Source organism: Ambystoma mexicanum, chromosome 13 (assembly GCF_040938575.1).
Source record: "Ambystoma mexicanum isolate Mex_15411 chromosome 13, UKY_AmexF1_1, whole genome shotgun sequence".
NCBI lineage: Eukaryota > Metazoa > Chordata > Amphibia > Caudata > Ambystomatidae > Ambystoma > Ambystoma mexicanum.
Genome location: NC_090938.1, coordinates 747,050,913 through 747,070,530, shown reverse-complemented (window position 1 = coordinate 747,070,530; position 19,618 = coordinate 747,050,913). Strand labels below are relative to the sequence as shown.

Here is a 19,618-nt window from a genome sequence, read left to right as displayed (position 1 = left end):
AGAGGTTGAATTGAAAGTACTTGGCTTGTGCCTTAACAAAAAGACAAGAGTGGTTGAAAAGTGGCCCTATATGAAAGTTGATGTTCAGGAGAGAGACATTGCTTGCTGTAGGGGAGACATGGTATCACAAGTATGACACTGACACAATGGGTACAATTTGTAAAACCTTTATTGAAATGGTTGGGGTTGGAGAAACTCCTAGTCTGCCCTATAACTAAGATGGGAGTCGTCTCGGCCATCAAATAATTAATAACGCAGTCCTAGTGGAGTCTGTCAAATCAAAATGGCCTATGTTAACAAAACCTAATGCCTGCCCTATTCTTTGTACAAAAGTGTAAAAAGAAGAAATGTATGCGAAAGGAAAATCAATGTTGAAATAAGTAAGTGTGGTTGAACAAGCTCTCATCCCCATGTTAAACCTCATGGAATAAGGCTGTCCCTGTAGGCAGGATGACACACTCTGGCTCAGCTTCTATCACAATAAACAGTTCACCACGTCGATCGAGGCCCGCCTGGCCTTCCACGTTTAAGTCTCTTTTCATTGGCTTCAAAACAAGATTTCATCAAAAACAGTTCCCGAAGGTCCCCCTCTGCCGGGCTCAGAACTCACAAAAAATAAAGATTAACACAAAGAAGTAAGAGGCTCCTTTCCCCGAGCTTGTCTCACTTTGGGTCTCCCTCTGTCGGGCTTGGACCCCTCAACATATGTAATTCAAGGCAAACGAGCAAGGAAGCTCCCTTCCCCAAGCTTGTCTCACTTCGGGTCACCCTCTGTCGGGCTCAGACCCCTTTTCAGAATATAGTTCCACACAAACAAGCAATGGGGTTCCCTTCCCCATGCTTGTCTCACTTTGGGTCTCCCTCTGTCGGGCTCGGACTCCTTTTCAGAATGTCTCTTCAATTCAAGCAAGTCGAAGACTTTCGATTGTGCGATGGATTTAACTATGACCTTCGCAGGACCACTTCGACTAAATGTTCACAGTTCAACTTTCACTTTCCCCCCTTTCTCTGGGAGTTCTCTTCTTTATTTCACTTTTGCTGATCATACGCTTATGTTTCAAACAGTTCACTTGTAACAGAGACTTTCAAGTGGGCTACTTCCTTTCACCAGACCACTCCGTTCCTTAGTATCGCTGTCTTCGCAGCTACTTGTTCACTTTAAAGTTCATTCAGAGGTCTGCCTTTCCTTGCGTTTCATTCACACGCGCGCAGCCTCCACTTGCGGTAAATGTTGCCACTTCAAAAACCTCTTAACACACACCGGTCTTTCAGATCGCTTTCCGAACTCACCGGCTGTGAGCGTCTCTTCTGAGAGGGTCTCCGGCAGGCTCTGAACACAATGAAATCTTCACTTGTGGGATCTGGCCTTCTGCACGTGTTGTCCGCGGCCTGTCGGAGGCAACGACCTCTGGTAAGGAACTCTTGGGGTTTCTGACCCACTGCTTCCGTCCCTCGATCTGTCGTTCTGCTCCAGTAGGCTTGCCTTCTTCCCAGAAACCCTGCTCATACTCGTGTTCTGCCTTGCTCAGAGTGTGTCTTTGGGTGCTGCCTTTTATTCATGTGAGGAGAGCTAATAGGTATCAGGTGTATGCACTTGGCATCGAGTGCCTGAATTTGCCTGACCCGATTAGCGGGACAGGTCCAGTATGATGTGTGTAAGTGGATGTTGTTACTGTCAGTCACCCTCTGTCCAGTGTTTTTGTAAAAAGGAGGGGGTGGGGGAGTTGGGACCTCGGAGCATCCTAAAACATGGGATAGATTGGAAGTGGAGGTCCTGGTATAAAGTGACCCAGGCAGAAGTGGAAGTGGAAGTCCTGGTATAAAGTGACCCAGGCAGAAGTCGAAGGGGAAATCCTGGTATAAAGTGACCCAGGCAGAAGTGGAAGTCCTGGTATAAAGTGACCCAGACAGAGGTGGAAGTGGAAGTCCTGGTATAAAGTGACACAGGCAGAAGTTGAAGTGGAAGTCCTGGTATAAAGTGACCCAGGCAGAAGTCGAAGGGGAAATCCTGGTATAAAGTGCCCCAGGCAGAAGTGGAAGTCCTGGTATAAGGTGACCCAGACAGAGGTGGAAGTGGAAGTCCTGGTATAAAGTGTCCCAGGCAGAGGTGGAAGTGGAAGTCCTGGTATAAAGTGACCCGGGCAGAAGTGGAAGTGGAATTCCTGGTATAAAGTGACCCAGGCAGAAGTGGAAGTGAAAACAAAGAGGTGATGGCTGGAAGGTTTTGAATGAATCTTAACCACTGGCATTGCTCTGGGCAACCCTCCAGACCATCGTTCTTCACCTGCCAAGCCATTACAGAAGGGGAAAGACCATATGCAAATCAGGCTTGGTCCCACCCCAAAAGGGGCAGTCCAGCCCGAACTGCTAGGTCACATCCCTTCTGCACGAGACCACAAGCATCCCCAAACATGTTTCGGTCTTGTTAGGCCTCATCAGTGAGGAGTAGCCTGGGTCTCTAGGCCCAGCAGGCACGGGACCCACGTCTGGGCATACCCGTCCATGGGTACCGTACATGTCACACAAGGGATATTCTTACAGACACGCCCAGTCGACGTCCCGTTTCGAATTTCGAAAACAAGTCATGCAATACTCTGCAACTACCACTAGATGTCAGACTATGCATAGCATGTGAATCTAAGCAGGTACAAGCATCAGAAATACGATTACATTAAGTAATGTATGCCATATCCTCACAGAATACAATATAGGAACATCACTTGCTTATCCCCTTCAAGGCACTATATTTTATTAATCCTTGTTCTACTATTATGAAGGGATATTCTGAAATGAGATGGTGTCTCACCTTTTGCTCCTACCCTGCAGGGCAGAATGGGGTGAAATACCGTGGCACCTTCGCTCAATTGACAAATATCTGGCTGCAACTCTTGTCTTGTCAGTGAGCACACCACACTGTCCAGACAGAGAGAACCAAGAGAGTGCACTTCACAATACACCTCTGAGCGAGAGGGACAGCATGAAAGACTGCTCTCACCCACTGACACACCACCCTGCAGAGAGTGGCACAACCACAGAGCTGGAGAGAGAGAGAAGAGAGAGATAAGAGAGAGAGAGTAAGAGAAAGAGAGCGGCACACCCACAGAGCTGGCAAAGGACAGAGAGCAAGCTACAGCGATAGAGCCAGGAGAAAGAGAGATGGAATGATAGGGGGAGGCAGAGAGAGAGAGACACAGAGCGAGCAAGAGCGATGGGGAATGGGGTGAGAGAAAAACAGACGGCACTGATGGGGAGAGAGAGAGACCGAGAGAGAGAGAGGGAGAGAAAGCCTGTACCATACCATGGATCTAGGGAGAAATTGTCAGCGAGACAGCGCGCAGAGAGAGAGAGATCGCTAGGTCAGCGAATGCTGCATTATGACAGCTAGTCTAGTCCAAATGCCCTCTAATGCTGAGTGCCGTATGTGCAGTCTCACATTTGTGCAGTTGTTGCCATCATATGCAAAGTGCAGCTTCAAACTCCTCTAATGCCAGTTAGTGCCTGGCATGCCTGTAAATCCACTGTATGTCATGTTCATTCCCATTTGTGTAGGTTCTGCAGATGCAAAGTGCGACCTCAGGACCTCTCAGTGATGCCATCTAATCGCAGTTAATGCCTTGTTTGTATGACAGTCACTACATCTAAGTGCAACCTCAAATATCCCAGTAATGTCAGGCTCTGGGCCACTTGTCTGAGCTGAATGTTACTCCCCCCACCTTTAGTTCAGTGGCTCTAGTTCCCAGCACAAACATTGTCTGACCAGAAACCTCGCAGAAGGCTCAACTGATTCCTAGACTCGATAATGCAGCGGCCTAACTCTTCCTTGAATCACAGTTCAGGGTCTCTGTAAAATGGAAATCAATGTTTAGAACAATGTAGGATGACTATTTATCTTGTCCTCTTTCTCTTTCTCTCCCTAGGATGTGAAGAGTGTCTTGAGCAGGTACGTCTCCTCTTGCCTTGATGTGCCCACAATTTGGACTCACTTTTATCCCGGTGGATGTCCTCTGTTCCTCACATTTATTACACACTACAGACCCCGGCTCCATCTTAACTTCTGGGAGTTTTAGCATTTCTATGTGTGATTTAAAAATAGAGACTGTGGGTTTTACATTACCCCTTGCAAGCCTCTCACTCTCTCTCTCTCTCTAAGCTCACAGTGCAGGGCCCGCCTTCTGTATAACCCTATATGCCCCCTGTATGCTTGCTTCCCTGACTTGTATTAGCACTTAGCTAATTCCATTATCAGCGATCCAAGGGAACTAGCAAAGATGGCTGACTTGTGGGTCTCTCACAGAGTTAACCACAGTGATCAGGGGACAGGTAAGGCAGGCCAACATTCTCCCTTCTTACAGGGCCTCAAAGTAGAAGTGGGTAACCCCTTATGGCTGGGTCCAAAAAGAAGGATGGCACCACTAACTCAAAGGTGAGTGGTGGTTCCTCAGTAATTCCCAGACTCCCCAGCACCTGCTGGGGCTGTGGAAAAACTGTCCACCCCAGAGGTCAGCCCAGCTGCCCTAAAAAGCCTGATGAGCAGAGTGCCTAAAGCATGGCCTCTGGTCACTGGGAGACCTGCCCTTGTGGAGACACCCCAGAGATGTCTTCAGCTTTGCTTAATGTGGGAGGGTCAAGCCCCAGAAAGGGGACAGGGAGAGGGGTATTTCCCTCCAATACTTAGTATGTCCATTCCATTATAGTGCACAGCCAGCCTACCACTGGAATCAGAGACACTACTTCCAGTACCACTGTTATTAACAGCACTTTCTTTGGGCCAGAGGTTCTAACAAATAGTCCTCTGCAGGCCACTAAGTTATCTAGTGGCCCCTTAAGACTTTCCCTGTCGCTTCAGATAGTTAATTGGAAGTAAGCTCTCCCTGTTAGTGTCCATGAAAATGTCCCTGGCAGTTTTTTCCTGGGAATGACTTGGAAGAGAGAGGTATCTTTAAAAGAACCGCTCTCATCCCAGGAATTGTGAAGTTAAATTCCACCCCTGTGGGTTCTATGTGTTTTTACCGGGCATTTTTCATCACTGATTTGATTTTCACTGTTTCTTTCTGTAAAAGATGGGTGGAGGCCCATTAATATCCCTGTTCCCTGAGCCCGCCAACCCCTCCCCTTGCAACCTCCGCCTCAGTGAAAAATAGGCAGTAAACAAATACAATGAAAAATATGTCAAAAAGTGATCTGTCTTTTAATCACCTACTAAAATCTCACCTGCCCTAAAAGTCGTATTGAAATGATCACTTGCCTAAATCTCGACCTCATATACTTAAACTTAATTTACAAAAACGTCGACTCCCCCCAAATCTCGCCATTAGTATTTAAACATAAAGATATGACAGTGAAGCAATACAAAAGGGGGCAATCCTTCCTTTACCCCCCAATTCCATCAGAATGTGGATATCACCGAGCCCTCCCGCTCCTCCCTGGGCATCTCCCATTCAGAATGTATCATGTAGAAATTCCTGAGCCCACCCTCTCCTCCCCGGGCGTCTCCCATTCAGAATGTATCATGTAGAGATTCCTGAGCACACCCTCTCCTCCCCGGGCGTCTCCCATTCAGAATGAATCATGTAGAGATTCCTGAGCCCACCCTCTCCTCTACGGGGGTCTCTCATTCAGAATGTATGAGAATGTAGAGATTCCCGAGCCCATCCTCTCCTCCCAGGTGGTCTGTCATTCAGAATGTACCAGAATGTAGAGATCCCTGTGCCCACTGAATGAAAGGCATGGCATCAAAGCAAGAAAAACAAAAGTGATCACAGTTCAAGGGTGTTTATTAAACTGTACAATGGGTGAGATAAATGCCTTATCTAAACCTAAATCTAAGATGGGAGCAAGCTATGACCATCAAATAATAATACTGTCCAAGTGGAGTCTAATCAAATAAAAAAGGCCTATACCAAGAAACCTATTGCCAATCCTTACTGCTATGTTACAAAATATGTGTGGGATAATGTTCACAAGAAAGAAAAGTGTTCACAAAATGATAAGTCAGGATGTTATTGCCGGGGTCTCTCTTTCCCACGTTTTCTAGCATGGGGCAAGACGGGACTCGTGAGCACAGGACACTCCTGCGCTTCTCCAGCACAAGGTTACAGTTTCTTTTCTTTTTATATCAGGACCGTCTGTGTCCGAGAATCTTTCATGCAAAGTCTCTGGCTTCAGAGGGCCTGATGTATCACAAAATGACAAAATAAAAGTTCCTTCTATTTCTCTTTACGTCGTGCGATTACTCTTCAACCGTGGATCCCCCTCAGCTGGGCTCCGATCCTTCTCACAATGTTAGCCTCCCTCAGTCGGGCTCAGACCAACCACTCACCAACCACTCACTGTGGACATCCCTCAGTCGGGTTCACGTTTGTCATCACAATCTGCTGCATTTTCAATCGAAATCTCTTTACCTGTAATATCAGAGAGTCTCAATGTCTTTTTAAACATCCAGCTAGTTTAGGTCCCCCTCATCTGGGCTCAGACATTCCAAAGCACTTGCCAACTTCACTCACAGAGACTTCTGAAGGGCAATCATGTCTCGCTGGGTCGCTCTTAGTGTCTGACAAGTGCGGGTTTCACTATTCCCTCGGATACTTAAACATTTATCAACGTGTCAAGGACTTTCGATTGTACAAGGGGTTTGGCTGGACACTTGTATGACCACCATGACACCTCACGTCGGCCTTCCCTATGGCGTCTTGGTACTTGTTGTTTCTATACCTTTTCCGTTCAACACAGTCTCTTTGTTCAGGACTGGTGGTAACAGCCAGAGGCCTCCGAACGAGTGCCTACGTGACGCCGGACCATTCTATCACTGGTACCAAGTTCGATCACAAAAGAGTTTTGTATTTTTATTCTTCTTAATGTTGCCACTGCAACCTTTCGCCTAACACAGTCCGGTCCCCTATCCGGTTCATCCGACTCACCGGCTGTGCTGAACTCGTTGGTGTTTCTTTTGCCGCTGGAGTCAAGGACGGTACCACGATGGCAACCTCGTCTCCCCGCCTTGGCAATCAGTGCAGGAGGGTTCCATGTACCGCTGACACCCGTCACACCATTCGCCAGCTGCAATTCCAGTCTTATATTTCTTTTGTCAGAGGCTTTGTGGGTCTGGGATGAAAAGGGCAAAGGCAACTCCCTCCTTGACGTCCTTTCAGGTCTCGCCGCCTTTCTCCTTCTTTTGAACTGCCGTCTTGGAATCGCTGCTTCCTCATGCTTTTGGCCTTGCCTAGAGTGTGTTTATCCCTATGGGGAAGGGAAAGGGCAGTCAGGTGTGTGTGTAATTAGCGGCAATTGCCTGACTCTGCCTGACTCTTGTGTTGGGATATGTCAGGTATATGGCTGTTAGTCCCTTGTCTGTCATGGTAATCGGTCTGCGAGAAAGTGTGTGTGTCAAAAAAGGGGGTGGGGGGTTGAGTTTCTAGATATCCTACAGAGCAGGTTGGGGAAAAGGTGTCATGAGGCTGTGGATACCGCGTCTCACCCTTCAGTGTCCCACTTCCACTCCCCGAAGACCCCTCACCCAGGTGATCCTCCTGCACTGGTCCATCCCCAGGAAATGGACCCCATATCGATGGCCACGTCCTGGCCACCTGGATGACAGATCCCCGGGTCTAATAAGTGAGACACCTTCAGGTTTCTCACACCACCCTCTCCTCCCCGGGGGTCTCTCATTCAAAATGTATCCGAACGTAGATATTCCAGAGCCCACTCTCTCCTTCCCGGGGGTCGCTCATTCAAAATGTATCAGAATGTAGAGATTCCCAACCCCACTCTCTCCTCCCTCGGGGTCTCTCATTCAGAGTGTAGACATTCTCGAGTCCACCCTCTAATCCGCAGGGGTCTCTCATTCAAAATGCATAAGAATGTAGATATCCCTGGGGTTCTCTTATTCAAAATGTATCAGAATGTAGAGATTTGCGAGAACACCCTGTCCTCCCTGGGGGTCTCTCATTCAAAATGCATCAGAATGTAGATATCCCTGAGTCCACCCTCTGCTCCCCGGCGGTCTCTCACACAGAATCTATCATCTAAGGGTAGAGATTCCTGAGCCCACCCTCTCCTCCCGGAGGGTCTCATTAAGAATGTAGAGATTCCTGAGCCCAGTCTCTCCTCCCTGGGGGGGTCTCTCATTCAAAATGTATCAGACTGTAGCGATCCCCGAGCCCACCCTCTCCTCCCCGGGGGTCTCTCATTCAAAATGTATCAGGATGTATAAATTCCCAAGCCCACTGTGATGAATCCGGTTGAGTCATCACTGATCTCCTGGTGGTAACCTCCTCTCATGTGGCAAGGGCACGGCAGCCGCTACCTGATCCTAACGACCGAGGACGTGAGAGGGCAGGAGCCCTCTCACCATCACCCCCAGAGAGGAGCACGCCAGTAATCATTAAGCAGCACTGAGCTGCAGCCTGTCTTTCCTGGGCAATCCGGGCTGAAGATCAGCCTTCAGCGACCTCAACAGCTGACTCGTATCATCCGTGAACCACCCGACAAGCTGCAAAATGGCTGCATGTATTTTTGTTAGGGCCGCTGCCTAGCAACAAGCACTGCGGCGAGCCACGCTGATTGGGCCAGCTTCCCCCTTTAACCCCAGCGTCATCGCTGGAAGGCGTTAGCCGGCTCGCAAATCCAAGGCGCGCACTATAAGGCGCTTGCCTGTCTCTGGTCTGTCTACGGCCGTATCAAGGACGCTCTTATACGCCATGTCACACTGCATTTTGTCTGTGGAACTCCTCATCTAGCCTTTCGGCACCTAAACACTGCATCATATGCACTCCGGACTACGAGACACTCAGGTACTGCACAATAACGTGTGCCTCTTCTCAGATATCGAAATGTTGTATGACAGAACACCCTTATAATCGGTTCTAAAATTACAAACACCATTGCTCTCCACCTGCACTGCCCCCTTCAGCACAACCTGCTTTTATTTAATCCTCATCCTGTATACCGCACTAGCCTATGTAAACTTGTAACAGCCTGGTAAATTGCCTAGTCTCCTCTGTGGTACAGCTCCTCGCCCCTCTGTAGCCCACGCAGATGCCTCCACTGATCTAAATCATTAATTGGAAGGATATTACATCCCGATCATCTTGCCTCTACTAATGCTCTGATCCGAATATACTGTCATAACTAGCATACCCCATTAACTACGTTACTGCCAACTCACTGCACCTCCATGTTTCTATGTTTTGATTAATATACTGCATTTAAGATGCCCTAACAATACTGCTATTGCTGACACTCTGCATCTAGCATACCTTGATATTTGTGCTGCTGATATTGTACTGCATATTAGTCAACCTTCGCATTGCCTTTTAGCCAACACCATGATTCTTTGTTTTTGGTTTATATACTGCATTTAACATGCCCTGCAAATACCGCTATTGTTGACACTCTGCATCTAGTATACCCTGACATTTCAGAATCCTGAGACCTTATCGGTCCTAGCCCACTTGCCTTACCTCACCTGAACTTTACACCATACGCTAAGTTTACGAATATCAAATATAGCCATACCTACTTCTCATAGGATCACCCCACTCTAGACATAGTGATGTTAGTTTGGTTATTTATCACCATGTTCCCATACTACGTGGTCCCAGAAAGCATTCTATGCACAGGTAATCACCTATTGATCCTCAGAAACGGATTATCTAGGTTAGCATGCCCCAGACACCACCCCATACCCTGCCCAACTCCGTTCCTGCCATCCACTCCTCCGTTTGCAACTAGCTTTACCCTTGCACCCAATCACCTTTCCACTCTTAAGCTCCCAGCAGACCCCAATACTAGCCCTATTGTTGGCAGTGCCAGATTATTTCGCCTCAGATCACACACCAAAACACAATCACTACCCACTCCCTATCACAACGCCCAACCCACGCAAGTCCAACTACTCTATACTTAGCAAAAAACAAATGTTACGTAATGCCCAGGCCTCGATCATCCCACCCAAGGAGGTTCAATGCCAACCACCTAACAATGACAAAATAGATAAGCCTGAGACACCATCCAACTTCAAAAGCGCTCTTATCAACGCTCGGTCTCTAAGAGCCCATGCCATCGAAATGCATGATCTTATCACTGAATAAAATCTGGATCTCCTGATAATCACAGAATCTTGGCTTCACCAAGCCTCAGGCCCTTTGCTTGCTTTGGCCTTACCACCTGACTATAACATCCTAGGATCGGATAGAACACATGCCATAGGTGGAGGCGTAGCCATTATAGCCAGGACTAACATACAACTCAGATCAATATCCATTGAAGACATCTCAGGTTATGAATTATTGCTCGCAAAGCTTTCCATAAATGAGAAAACTACTATCAATATCATAGTGATATATAGAACTCCTAGCTCAAATAGTCACCCAGAAACAGATAATCCCCTTCTACTCACTCCCTTCATTAAACCCAATACAAAGTGCACTATCCTTGGAGACCTGAACCTAGGATATAATGACAACCAAGACCACAAAGCTGCAATATTACAAGCAGCTCTTAAAGACATGAACTTTACCCAAATGGTGAATTATCCCACTCATATCAAGGGTAGAATTCTGGACTGGATTCTGACCTTAAACACTAGACTAACCATTGACTCTATCACCCCAATTGGCTGGACAGACCATCACTCTATAACATTTACCATCATGATTGATGCTCCCCCTCCTCCCAAACCTAAACTACTGGACACCGTCAAAACCAGAAATCCCTGCAAGCTCACTGTAGAGAACTTCACCCCCACCCTCCAAAAAAATCTGCTATCCAACTCAGTCACCAGTGATGATCCTAATATCATTGCAGACTATTACCACAAGTGCCTCTCCCTTACCATCGACGAAGTAGCACCTATGACAAGTAAAACATGCCGCACGGACAAAAGGTCCCACTTCTGATTCAACGAAGAACTAGCATCTTTAAGAAGAACCAAACGCTCTCTTGAACATGCCTCCAACAAACATCCCACCTCTGATTCCGCCAAAGCTTTCGAGGATTCAAACAAAATCTATATATCAGCCATAATATCCCACAAAGCCAACGCTTACAACTCACGTATTAACAATGCCTCCTCTGATGCCAAAGAACTCTTTTCCATCCTCAGAGAATTAGAAAATCCAACACCCAACACCACCACAGAAAAGGCCAGCAAAGAATGGTGCACCACTATTCAAGACGCACGTGCCGCCAAAATCACGTTGCTACAAAATAAAACTACCACCAAAAGATTGCTTCTAGCAGACAAAAACTCCGAAATCACCAACGCCTCACCAACCCCTCTCGATAATCCAATGCCTCCTTTTCATTTCAGCCCAGTCTCACAAGAAATAGTACTCAACACTATCACCAAACTCAAAGCTACCAATTGCAAAGGCGATAGGGTCCCAGCTAAACTAGTTAAAGCATGCGCAAGTACCCTCACCCCCACTATTACCAACTTTGCCAACTCTTCCTTTAACTCTAATACAGTCCCAGCCAGTATCAAAAAAGCCTGGGTCAACCCACTCCTCAAAAAACCAACACTGGACCCCACAGTACCTACTAACTATCGACCAATAACAACGGTACCATTCCTACTCAAACTCATTGATAAAATAGCATACACACAAATCCAAGCACACCTTGAACAGAACCAACTGCTAGGAACCAGACAATCGGGCTTCAGGCCCAACCATAGCACGGAAACGGCCCTCCTGGACCTCAAAATCCAGATGGACACAATTAGAGATTCAGGTAAACTCTGCATCCTCCTGCTGTTAGACCTCTCTGCAGCATTTGACCTTGTGGACCATGATAAACTCTGCACCTCGTTAGCCAATGATTTTAACTTTTCCAGTGATGCCACAATGTGGGTGAAATCTTTCCTGGCAGAACGCACTTCCAGAGTGGCCATAGGCAAGGAAGCTGCTGATCCTATACCAGTGCCCATAGGAGTCCCCCAGGGCTCATGCCTCTCCCCTACATTGTATAATGCATACACCAAGCTCTTCTTCTCTGCCCTTGACGATATGGGTATCATCTATACCAATTTTGCAGATGGCACCCATATCCGTATACCCATCTCAAGGAATTATGATCAGGACACCCTGGTCATCAACAAAATCTACACGATCACCCAAAACTGGATGGCATTAAACAGTCTCTGTCTTAACGATGAGAAAACTGAAATTCTCATCGTAGGATCACCAACCAAAATAGCTTCACTTCACCTGGACTACACCTCTATCAATATAGACGGCTCACCAATTCCAGTACTCAAGCAAGTCAAAACACTAGGTGTCTACCTAGACGCTAACCTCACGATGACCAAATGTATCAGTACCCTCTCTTCATCTACCGCATACACTTCTAAACTGATAGCGTTAAGCCGCCAATTCCTGACCCCAACCAACTGCCTCACATTAGCCAGAGCATTGGTTTTATCTAAATTGGATTATTGCAATGTACTATTGCTAGGAAGCTCAATGGCCAACCTCGCCAAACTACAACTCATGCAAAACAAGTACTAAGGGCAGCATTAGGAATAAAAAAGTCTGATCACATCTCGCAGACTAGTAAGGATGCACACTGGTTACCCATTGAAGCCAGAATAATCTTTAAAACGCTTTGTATTGCACACAAATGCCTTAACAAAAAAGCACTTATTTATCTGAATAATGTAGTTCAGAAAAAAGTAACTACTTGAACACTAAGATCTAATGATAATCACTTCCTACTGGCTCCCCGTTACAACAATACTAGAGCAGGGGGTAGCAGTTTCCAAGTACTAGCACCCAAACATTGGAACTCCCTCCCTATTCACATCAAAAAAGAGACCTCATTCCCCACTTTCAAAAAGCAACTGAAAACCTGGTTATTCAACCAATACTACTACCCGTTTTATTTTGTTTTTTTCCTACACTAGCATAATGTCCATCTGCCCAAATCTGCAACGTTATCGTGCTTAACCTGTATAACCTGCCTTCCGCTATTCTTTACATGTATTGTTTGTATGACCAACTATCTTGCTTGTATGACCAACTATTAAGATGTCTGTAACCACGCTGTGATACCCCAGGGTCTGGGCGTGTAACAAATGAAATAAATAAATAAACCCTGGGGGTGGTAGTATGAGGGAGTATCACATGGGAGGAGACAGCCTCCGGGGAGCTGTCATGGCTCCATCGGGTGACAAATGGTATTCCCAATGTTCCCTTGAGAATAACCTCCCCATGTCTGAAAACCTCATGGCGTATTGCCATGTTTACACTCCCTTTCCCAAGAAGAGCAGCAAAACCCCTTTTATCAGATCTGTGAACCAACCTTGCCAATCTGATGCAATTACTTTTTTCAATTCCACTTATCAGTCCATCAAAAGTGATTTACCATCAAAACCGTTTAATGCTCCTCCAAAATCATTGGACTTCTATTCCCTGAGTTCACGAAGTACTGGGACGAAGAAGGGAGATCGAGCAATGTGGAATAGGAAAGACTGCCAACCTAGTGAGCGCTCTAGTGTTTCCAGACACACACCTGTGCCCGGGAAATTTAAGCATCCCAAACTGAGAATGGAAGGCAGCTGCTGTGGCGACTGGCGAGGGAGCGTTGCACCTCTCTGCACGAGGCGGAGAGACGAGAAGCCAGAACCGGTATGGTGGGGCCAGGCGGTGCACCACCAGAGGACGAAGGAACTGCTAAGCCGTGGGATGCTGTGAGAATGCTTGGAGCTGGTGAAGAGTTCCTGGGCATTGGTGAACAGCAGTATTCTGCTTACCAGAGCCGAGACACAGCAGGTGTGTCGAGTGGAAGCCACGGAGGACCGCCGAGTGAAGGAAAGCAGAACGTGAGAGGGAGTCTGCAGGGATTCCTTCACTGGCTGCCCGCGAGAGGAGAAACCAACGCCTACATAGACCGGTGAGTCCTCCTGAGAGCAACAGGGACACTGAGGCGTGTCAGCGAGAGTGCCGAAAGCGAACAATTGAAGGTTGAATACATGAGAGAAAGCAGAGAGATGACATGTGCAGGAAAGGGCATTTAAATCGAAAATAAACCCCTTTCTAACGTGTAAATGTACACAGTGTCAATATGAAAAGAGCAGAATGAAGATGATATATCAAGAAGATACATTATCCAATATCAAAAACAAGCAGCTTTTGGAACAGGCAGAAGACCCAATTAAGTAGAAGTCCTGGCAGGAGAGTACACCAGGCAGTCTCAATTGTATAACGCAGAGGTCCTGGCAGGGGAGTATGCCAGGCAAATTGAAGTGTGTAGAACAAAATTGGTGTGCAAGCATTGTACTTGGCCAAAAGAAGCCCAAAGAACTGTTCTGAAAGAAGCCAATATTGTTAAGTAAAACAAGTAAAGTGTGCAAGTGCTGCCCTGGCCAAAAAAAGGCCCAAACAGTTGTTCTGGATAGAAAGTACAATTGTAAAGTCCAAGAGTTATTGTGCATATGTTGTGCTTGGCCAGAAGAGGCCCAAAGAACTGTTTTTGAGCGAAACCGAGATTTTGAAACCAAACCGTTTTTGTGCAAGTGTTATACGTGGCAATGAGAGACCCAAAGAACAGTTGTGTGTGAAACACCCTCAAGGAGTAAAGAAAAATCCAGTGGAAGGGAATTACCCTCTGGAGTCAAGAACGTCATCCTTGAAGGCACTTTTTATTTAAGTCCTCTTACTTTATTAACACTTTTTCAAATCACTTAAGGTTAAAGACAAGTCCCTTTTTCACCATAGAGTTTAGTTTTAGTGTGAGGGTCAGAATAGAGATTTGGACACTGCGCAGTTTGTTTTGACTTCCTGACTCAGACAGATCTTTAGTTTTGGTTTTAGGTAGGTAAATTCCTCTTAGTGCTGGGTCAGAGGGGCCTTTTCCCAACCCTTTTATTTTCAATAAGTCTTTAACCCAAAACATGGCTGACTTGTATGCGACTCTCATTTCTGACTCCTCACACCACCCTCTCCTCCCCTGGGGTCTCTCATTCAGAATGTATCCAAATGTAGAGATTCCCCAGCCCACCCTCTCCTCTCCGGGGGCTGTCATTCAAAATATATCCTAATGTATAGATTCCCGAGCCCACCCTCTCCTCTGCTAAGGGCTCTCATTCAAAATGTATTAGAATGTAGAGATTCCCAAGCCCACCCTCTACTCCCCGTGGGTCTCTCATTCAGAGTGTAGAGATTCCCCAGGCCATCCTCTCCTCCCCGGAAGGCTCTCATTCAGAATGAATCAGAATGTAGAGATTCCCTAGCCCACCCTCTCCTCTCTGGGGGGCTCTCATCCAAAATGTATCCGAATGTAGAGACTCCCAAGCCCGCCGTCTCCTCCCCGGGGGTCTCTCATTCAAAATGTATCAGAAAGAAGAGATTCCCGAGCCCCCCCTCCCCTCCCTGGGGGTCTCTCATTGAGAATGTATCAGAATGTAGAGATTTCCAAGCCCACCCTCTCCTCCCCGGGTTCTCTCATGCAGAATATATCAGAATGTAGATATCCCTGAGCCCACCCTCTCCTCCCCGGGGGTCTGTCATTGAGAATCTATCATCTAAAGGTAGAGATTCCCAGCCCACCCTCTCCTCCCCTCCCCGCGGGTCTCCCATTCAGAATGAAGAGATTCCCAAGCCCACCCTCTCCTCCCCAGGGGTCTCTCATTCAAATTGTATCAGAAAATAGAGATTCCTGAACCCCCTCCTTTCCTCCGTGGGGTTCTCTCATTCAAAAGGTATCAGAATGTAGAGGTCCCCGAGCCCACCCTCTCCTCTCTGGGGGTCTCTCATTTAGAAAGTAGAGATTCCCCAGCACCCCCCCCGCGGGTCTCTCATTAAAAATGTATCTTTATTTTATTTATTTAATGTGTTATAGTTTTAATGTAAAACTTTACACTGTGAATGTGTGGATGCCAGAATGCCGGCCGCGAGGCGGAGGCTAAAGTAAATGCCAGCTGCGAGCAGGAGCATAAATTACCTGCTGACCGCGAGGCGGGGCGGCTTTGGAGGAGAACCCCGGACAAGGCTAAACCACATAACAGCCGCAATACGGGACAGATCCCGGCCGCGGTTACATCAGAGGAAACGGAACACTCAAAGAGCGAACCCAGATGGGAGGGGGTTGACGAGGCAGTAACTGTAACCCACGAAGGAAAAGACACGAACTTAATAATACCCGCTCCCCGCTCAGGCATACAAACATTACTTACCTGGTACTCCGGTCGGTGGCAGCACGTGGAAGGGAAAATTAACTGGAACAGGGAAGGAGACATCTTGGCAACCTTCGTTCAGAGAGGAAGAGGGCGTGGCTCATAGGGATATTTATAGACTTAACCACCAAGTACATCCTGATTGGCCAAGAGCCCTCTGTCCCCTATATAAGGAAGAAACTAACAACGGACTGTGTGTGTTTCATCTGATTCCTTTCAGAACGTCCGAGCTGAGAGAGAGAGAGCCACACCGGAGACGCTTTGGGCCTACGAGGATTAACTTAAGAAGGCTACAACTGCATCCCTACCAAGGAAAGAGCAGAAGATTGAACTGAAAATATATATTTTTTTTATTTTTTTTCCTGAATAAAAGGCTGTTCATTTCTAAATTCCGGTCCTCCTGCCTCATCCTTACAAATTTGGTGGCAGCGGTGGGATCAGGCAGCACGCAAATGGAGGCCATCCTAAAAGCCCTGGCTAAAGGACAACAGCAACTTCAACAAGCAATCCAAGTGCAGTCTCACCAGGCCCAGACTGATCGCCAAACCCTGCAGCAAGCCTTACAATTGCAGGTCGCCGGTCAAGATGCTTTAAAGAAGGTGACTGAGGCTGTGGTAACTAGAGGAAACCCTATGGCCCCAACGGCAGTCCTACAGAAGTTCCAACCCGGGGAGGATCCATGCTATTTCTTTACCAATTTTGAAAGAGTAGCCCGAAACGCCCAGTGGCCAGTGGAGAAATGGGGCCACATCATAGCCCCATTACTAACAGGAACCATGCAAGGGGCTTATCAAGTGGCTAACCCAGCTGGAGATACCGCGTATACAGATATTAAAAGGACCATACTAGAACGTATGGGAATGGATGATGAAGCTTACAGAATAAGGCTCCGAGAGACCAAGTTAAAGCCAGGGGAAACACCCCATCAGTTGTACTATCGTATCCAGGATATAACGGACAAGTGGTTAAAACCAGCTAATAGTACTGTTCAAGATGTGGTGGATAAAATAAAACTGGAGCAATTTACTGAGGCTCTACCCCCACCCATGCAAAGGTGGGTGAGACAGCACCACCGACCCACGTTGGCAGAAGCCATAGACATTGCTTCCGCCTACCAGAAGGCAGGTTCGGTCCGGGGAACGACTTTCGAGTTACCAAGAACCACTATTATGAAGGGACCGGGAGCAGTGGAACCCAGAACCCCACGGGTGGAACCAAAGATTGCAACCTGGCCAAGCATAAGCAGACAACCACAGTGTTTCGATTGTGGGGACTGGGGACATATTGCAAGATTTTGCCCGAAAAAACCCAAACCAGCGGAACCAATGGAAATTGGGTACATTCAAGGAAAAGAATTCAGGCGAAGCAGAGACCCCTACTTCCTGAACGTGAGAGTGAACGGGACGCCCAGCCAAGCCCTGCTTGATAGCGGAAGTGAACAGACGGCAGTCAGACCGGAAGTAAGTGGAAATGGGGCTGGGACGATGGCTCCAATACCTATCAAATGTGTACATGGTGATACTAAGACCTACCCCTCCAAGGAAGTTGCCATAGAGGTTAAGGGGGTTGAATCTATAATGAAGGTAGCCATCATGCCTCACTTACCAACCCCGGTGTTATTAGGAACAGACCTGCCATCCTTCCAAGAGTGTGTAAAAGGGGCTGAGTGGCTACAAACCGCCCCATTTTCCCAAGTAGACTTAGGGAGTGCGGCCCTAAAACCTCACAAGAAAAGCAGGAGTGAAGTCAGAAAGGGAAAAAGGGAGTGGACTGAAGGGAACAAATTTACGGGCTTGATAGACTGGTTACCCGATGTTAAGCATCCTTCATATCGCAGTGAACTGAGGACGGACCCTACTCTGAAAACAGCATGGGAACAGTCCATTGTTTCACCTGAGAAAGGATCGACCTATCCTTGGTTCAAATCATCAAAGGGACTTCTATATCGAGTGACAAAGGGTCAAACAACAGATGAAATTGAACAATTGTTAGTTCCCCTAAGTTTTAGAACAACCGTGATACAACTAGCTCACGATGATACCACTGGGGGTCATCTGGCCAGGGAAAAAACCCAAGAGAAAGTGCTTAAAGGGTTTTATTGGCCAGGGGTGTATCGAGACGTGGGTCGATACTGTGAAGAGTGTGTAGTATGTCAGAAGACTAATCCCCGTATACCCCCGAAGGCTCCATTACATCCAATGCCTCTAATAAAAGAACCTTTTTTTCGGGTAGGGATGGATATAGTGGGCCCACTGGAACCTAACAGTCACGGCCATCAATATATCCTGGTCATTGTGGACTATGCCACCAGATACCCTGAGGCCTTTCCCATGCGGGGTATCAGTGCGACTAATGTATGTAACCACTTGGTACCTTTCTTTGCCCGGGTAAGTCTACCGGCTGAAATAATCACAGACCAAGGAAGGAATTTTGTCTCAGGGGTCATGCAGAAGGTATGACAACAACTAAAGATTAGGCAACTTCGAACGTCGGTTTATCATCCGCAGATGGATGGCCTTGTGGAAAGGTATAATAAGACCATTAAGCAGATGTTAAAAAGGGTCACTGAGCCATCAGGAGCAAACTGGGACAGAGCCTTACCCTGGGTCCTTATGGTATTGCGAGATACCCCTCAGTCCTCTACAGGATTTTCAGCATTCGAGCTGTTGTTTGGACACAAACCAAGAACAGTCCTGGACATTGCAAAAAGCGAATGGGAAGAACAGGAAGAGGAAACCCACTTGACAGACTATGTTATAGAATTACGAGAAAACCTAACAAAATTGAGAGAAGTGGCTCAAGAGAACCTTGGCAGAGCCCAGACAACCCAAGAGAAATACTACAATCGTACCTCTCGGGTACGGTCTTTCCAAAAGGGGGATAAGGTATTGGTGTTGTTGTCTACCTCCTACAACAAGATGTTGGCACAATGGAGAGGCCCATATAAGGTTTTGGATGTACAAGGACCCGTCAACTACCTAATAGAACAACCAGACAGAAAAGAAAAAAACAAGAACTATCACATAAATCTATTAAAGGAGTGGAAAGAACCCTTGGTAGTCCAGACCATGTGCATATCCGATACCGGAGAAGAGTCAGAGCCAACCGCACTTCAGTCAGTTCAATGGGGATCAGAGTTAACAAAAGAGAAAAAGACAGAACTGTTGAGATTCCTTTCCCCTTTAAAGCATGTGTTTTCCTTCGTACCTGGCAGAACCACCCTTATGGAACACAAAATAGAGACCCCTCCGAATCAATTTGTTAGAACAAGACCATATAGGCTGCCTGAAAGTAAAAGGGCTGCAGTCCAGCATGAGGTAGAAGAAATGTTGAAACTGGGAGTCATCGAACGTTCTACCAGTCATTGGTCGTCTCCAATAGTGTTAGTGCCAGAACCGGACGGTTCCACACGGTTTTGTATGGATTATAGGAAACTAAATCACATTT

General features: G+C 47.0%; 1 protein-coding gene across 1 annotated transcript in view; it reads left to right on the top strand.

Annotated features, from left to right (window-relative positions):
- The window catches only part of LOC138520526 (E3 ubiquitin-protein ligase TRIM39-like), a 66,162-nt gene that overhangs the window by 32,232 nt on the left and 14,312 nt on the right, over nucleotides 1-19,618 (top strand). The window contains exon 4 of the mRNA XM_069632873.1: nucleotides 3,918-3,940. Within this exon, the coding sequence (XP_069488974.1) occupies nucleotides 3,918-3,940 (23 nt within the window). The remainder of the gene's footprint in view (nucleotides 1-3,917; nucleotides 3,941-19,618) is intronic.